The 4,764-nt window shown below is 34.4% G+C and overlaps 2 protein-coding genes across 2 annotated transcripts in view; both read left to right on the top strand.

Annotated features, from left to right (window-relative positions):
* The window catches only part of ART4 (ADP-ribosyltransferase 4 (Dombrock blood group)), a 20,775-nt gene extending 17,386 nt beyond the window's left edge, over positions 1-3,389 (top strand). Inside the window, exon 4 of the mRNA XM_023520872.1 lies at positions 3,328-3,389. Within this exon, the coding sequence (XP_023376640.1) occupies positions 3,328-3,374 (47 nt within the window). The 3' untranslated portion in view covers positions 3,375-3,389. The remainder of the gene's footprint in view (positions 1-3,327) is intronic.
* SMCO3 (single-pass membrane protein with coiled-coil domains 3) overlaps positions 3,390-4,764 on the top strand; it is a 7,920-nt gene continuing 6,545 nt past the window's right edge. Inside the window, exon 1 of the mRNA XM_011375975.2 lies at positions 3,390-3,523. The gene's annotated coding sequence lies outside the window, so the exon portion shown is untranslated. The remainder of the gene's footprint in view (positions 3,524-4,764) is intronic.

Genomic DNA, 4,764 nt, shown 5'->3' on the forward strand with positions numbered 1-4,764 from the left:
AACAGAGCAATATTGAGAGTGTGCACTCATTTACAATGCATGAAAGCCAAAGACTTTATGGTAGGGAAATGGACATGTCTGACTGTTCTTCCCCAGTAAAGCACATCTCAGACCTCCTACTTCTGCAAGCGTTATGGTCTTTTCACTGTGAAACATTAGAGCACCTCAATTTTTCAGCCTCTAATACCTCTTAATCATAAGACCTCAGAAGGAGACAAATGAGAATAAATCATCTACCTCAATCTTATTCATGTAAGCAAGAAAATTCTATTACTCTTCATTTGCTGACCTTATCTACTTCTAGGTAAATCATGTCAAAAATATTGATTAGTTGCTTATGAAAGGCGAGGCCTTGAGATATATAAAAATTGGCACGTGAGACAAAAATGAAGAGGGTTATTTTGTTTCCTAACCTTGGACAGTTGTTTTTACTAGATTATCTAATAATAATGTTTATATTTACCTGAACTTCGCATTGTAATAATTAGAAATAGAATTACTAAGAGGGAAAATTAGTTTAAGTTTATCCAATTATCCTATAAGATGAAATATAATATTTAGAAACATCCTCAAATGTACTACTACCTTAATTTTTTAACAATACATCCTTTTTAATAAGAATATATTCTTATTTAGTAAATTGGCAGCCCAAGCTATTATATTTTTCATCCTCTATTTCTCCTTCTCTTTTTAACTACATACATACTCAGTTCCCTACTCAGTTAAAAAAAAAAAAAAAGTTTGACCCTGATTTCCCTTCCAGTAATGATTCTGTCTCATTCCTTCAATTCTCAAATTTCTCAAAAGAGAAATTTTTTGCATCATTATAATTTATCCTGTGCTCCATTATTTTCCTATAAGGTACCAATAACTTCTAATTATCAAATCCATTGTCCCATTTCCTGGCCCTAACCATCTAGAGCTCTCTGCATTACTTAAATTGCCAAATACCTCTTCCTACTTTGAAATTTTCTCTTCCTGAAGCCTCCATGATGTTGTACAACTCTGGTCCTTCTATATCCTCTCTAAGCATTTATTTTTTTTAACAGGTTTCTCTTCCTCCTTCTACCACCAATAGCTCTCCAGTCAGTAAGCTCAGTAAGGCTGTAAAGTATAGAATATATACTTATATTATATACTTTATCCCTTGGAGATCTCAACTGTCCCCATAACTACAAATGCCATCTGTATCCAGATGACTCCTAAATTTCCTAGTGTAGCCTCAGCAGTTCTCCTGACCTCCAGGTCTACGTTTTCAACTACCTATTGGTCATTTCTATAGGTGACTGCACCAGTATTTTCCACACAATGTATCCCCAAACTGCACTTGTCTCCTCTAAAAACACCTTCTCCTCTTAACCTTTGCTTCATTGTTGAAGCTCAAAATCCATTTTCATTTTCTCTTCCCCATATCAAATCTGTCCCTGAGACTTGTTAATTCTCTCTGATCTTATTTCTGTGTAACCCGTCCCTGACAGTCCCATAACTACTACTCCAATTCCTCTCTCTCATCTAGACAATTTTAATAGTCTCACATTTGGTCTCAATACTTTTAGTTCCAGAGGTAAAAAATGCAGTCCACAGGCAAAATCCAATCAGCAGATGTGTCTTGTTTGACCAGTACAATGTATGTTTAAAATTTGTATCAGTTATCAGATTTAAAAACTGAAAGATAGAAATTTTGATTTCTCTAGATCATTGAGAAAAAAAAATGAAATTAACTGGCAGCACTAAGCCCAGATTCTGGTTAGAAAAATTACCAAGAGCTGAAATTGTCCTCTTTAGACTGTACATCCACCCTCTACACTCTTTTGTCTTACACTAAGTGTTTCAATTACTTACCTATCTTCTCCAGCTACTGTAGGCCCTGGAGTTGGTGGCCCATGTTTCTTGTCCATACCAACTAATTCAGTTTATATAAAGTGACCTTTCTGAAATCCCAACCTCCTAATGTTATCCCACAGTCAAAAACTTTAAAGGTTAAGTATTACCTACAGAATAAAATAAAGTTCCTAGCATGACATTTATGACAATCTACAAACTGCTCAAGTATTTTCACAACTTGCCTTCCCTTCAGTTTTCATATATACCTATACCATCAGCAGAGTGGATTAATTTTATCCCCCAAAAATGCCCTACGATTTTTTTTTGTCCAGCTCCTTTGATCATGGTTCCCTGCACCTATATTATCTCCTCCATACCTCAGCCCCTACATGTCTGTAGAAATCCTTCCTGTCCATCCATACATAGGTCAGATCCACTGGCCACACATGCTTTTTGCTTTTTCTCCCATGTCCCTACATGGTGAGGTTCTAGTCTACACTGAGTGCAAAATGACCCACTAGTACAAGAGTAAAATAGTACCCCATTTAGCCTTTCTTTAGGACAATAATAAGGCAACACCTTTAGATTTTACAAGTCCTAGCTACCATCTTGGTTCTGTATCCTCTCTTCACCCAATAACAGCAGAAAGTATTGCTGTTAATATAAGAACTACCACTTAGTAACTTTTTGTCATATACCAGGCACTATGTCAAGTGCTTTACATGCATTATCTCACTTAATCCTTATGACAACCCATAAAATATGTACTCACACTACACCAATGAAAATATTTAGAGAGATTAAGTGATTTTCTCAGGGTTACATGGTTAGTAAGTGGTACTTCAGGTATACAAAATCAGGACTATCTTATTCTAAAGCCTGCAGTTTTTCCATAAAATTATACTAGGCTGAGTGATTTCTCCTACTTCTGAGGTATCTTTGTTGTAGAGAAGTCAATGGAGATTAGGACAGAATCCAGAGGAAGAAGTATGGAAGACTCCGATCCAAGCTTTAAGGAAAAAAAGAGTCACATTGGTCTTTAAGCTTTTTATATCATCAAGACAATTCGCCAAGATAACAGGAAAGATAGTGATGAAGAGCAGAGAAATTAATAGAGCACACAAAAAAATCCTCATTTGGCTGAAATTATAATTGGATTTATATCTTTCGGAAACCTAAACAAAGCAATCAGCAACAGATGGAGCTATAAATGAAACAGAAGCTAGGGGAAACTTAATATTTGAATAGCTAACAAGATGAAATCTCCAAATCTGAGAGGTGCAATCGAAGAGCCATCTACTCTATCCAACTGAATTAGCTCAGTTGTATAGTAATTTTTAACAATATATAGTCCATTAGAGAATAGAAAAATAAATGTTTAGCTCAGTTGTATAGTAATTTTTAACAATATATAGTCCATTAGAGAATAGAAAAATAAATGTTTTACTTTATTAGTCTTCCAGATTATATTACTTAATATACACCAATTTTATATTAATCTAGGAAATAGAAGAATTCTGCAAACTAAGCTATGCAGAAGTAGTCTATAAACCAGACAGGCAGAGGGACCCAGCAGAGACTAGCAAAGCCTCTAAGTCATCACATTCCATCAGAAAAATCCAGATGAACCAGATGAAAAAGCACTTCAACAATACTGCGAAACAACTGCTGGGACTACTGAACTCAGAAACACAGCAAGGTAAGCAATATGGATATATCTATTAGTAATGATATAATACTCGGTTTCTCAATATTAGAGGCAATTTGAAATAACATGTCAGTCTCGAATCCTAGCCATAAGTATAATAAAGTAATAAAACAACTTGTTTTAAGAGGATCCCATGGCACATATCTTGTGATTATTTAGTTCTCTGAAGACACCAGAGAAAGAAGAAAAATTAACAGCTTATATAACTGATTAAGTCAGAAGATTAAGCAGTAAAGACAGCAATTTTAGAAAGGATTAAGGATAAAATGACACCTGTGTGACTGTTGTTTACATGGGTTGTTAAATTTCCTGTCTTCAACACTAATGTGAGTACTCAGTATCTGTAAAAGAATGAATTTGCAATCCAATACTACTTAACGTGTAGTGTTTATGCTCCTTTATAAGTTATTACATTTAAATATCATTGGGAATTTGCCCTCTTTCCAAATAGACTTATCTTCTTGAGCAAGAAACATTGCCTACTTTTTTTAATGCCTCAATGAGGTATATAGTAGAGATTTCTCAAATAAGCATTTGATAAATGCTGATGAATGACATTGATATTCTGCTTTCTGATCAGAAATATTCTTTAGAAAAATTTACATCAGTCATTACACCATGATCAACTTTTCGATGTTTTTTTTTTTTTAATTAAAGTCTATGGTTTTGATTTAAATTAAAGGAGGAGGCTCAGACTAGTTAGTAGCTGTTATTTTCTCCTGAAAAGCTCTGACTTTACCTATATCCTGTTCTCACACTTCCAAATAAGAGAACCTTGCATGATAGCTGGACCTATACAGATAGTGAGGAAAAGTGACAACAGGGAGAAACATAAAAGCTCAGAGAGCACTCAGAGGCTTAGACAGGGTCATGTTTTGTTCCTCTTCCTTTCTTCTTTTAATTGTTATTATGGGAAAAGTTAAAATATGCACAGAAGTGAAGATATTCATATAATTAACTCCCATGTATCCATAATCTAGCCTTAAAATTATCAAAACAAGGTTTATCTTATTTCCTCAATAACCCTATCAAGTCTCCTTTCTAGATTATTTGGAAGCAAATCTCAGAGACCACACCATTTCATCATTAATGTTTTCAGTATGCATTTCTACAAAGGCAAGAACTCTTCTTGAAATTTAACTTTATGCTCCCCAAATCAACACTATTTAACAGGACCATCTTTGACTTTGATGGCAGTGTGAAAGATTTTGGAATGCAATTTGCAATACATA

The sequence above is a fragment of the Pteropus vampyrus genome, unplaced genomic scaffold, assembly GCF_000151845.1.
Source record: "Pteropus vampyrus isolate Shadow unplaced genomic scaffold, Pvam_2.0 Scaffold283, whole genome shotgun sequence".
NCBI lineage: Eukaryota > Metazoa > Chordata > Mammalia > Chiroptera > Pteropodidae > Pteropus > Pteropus vampyrus.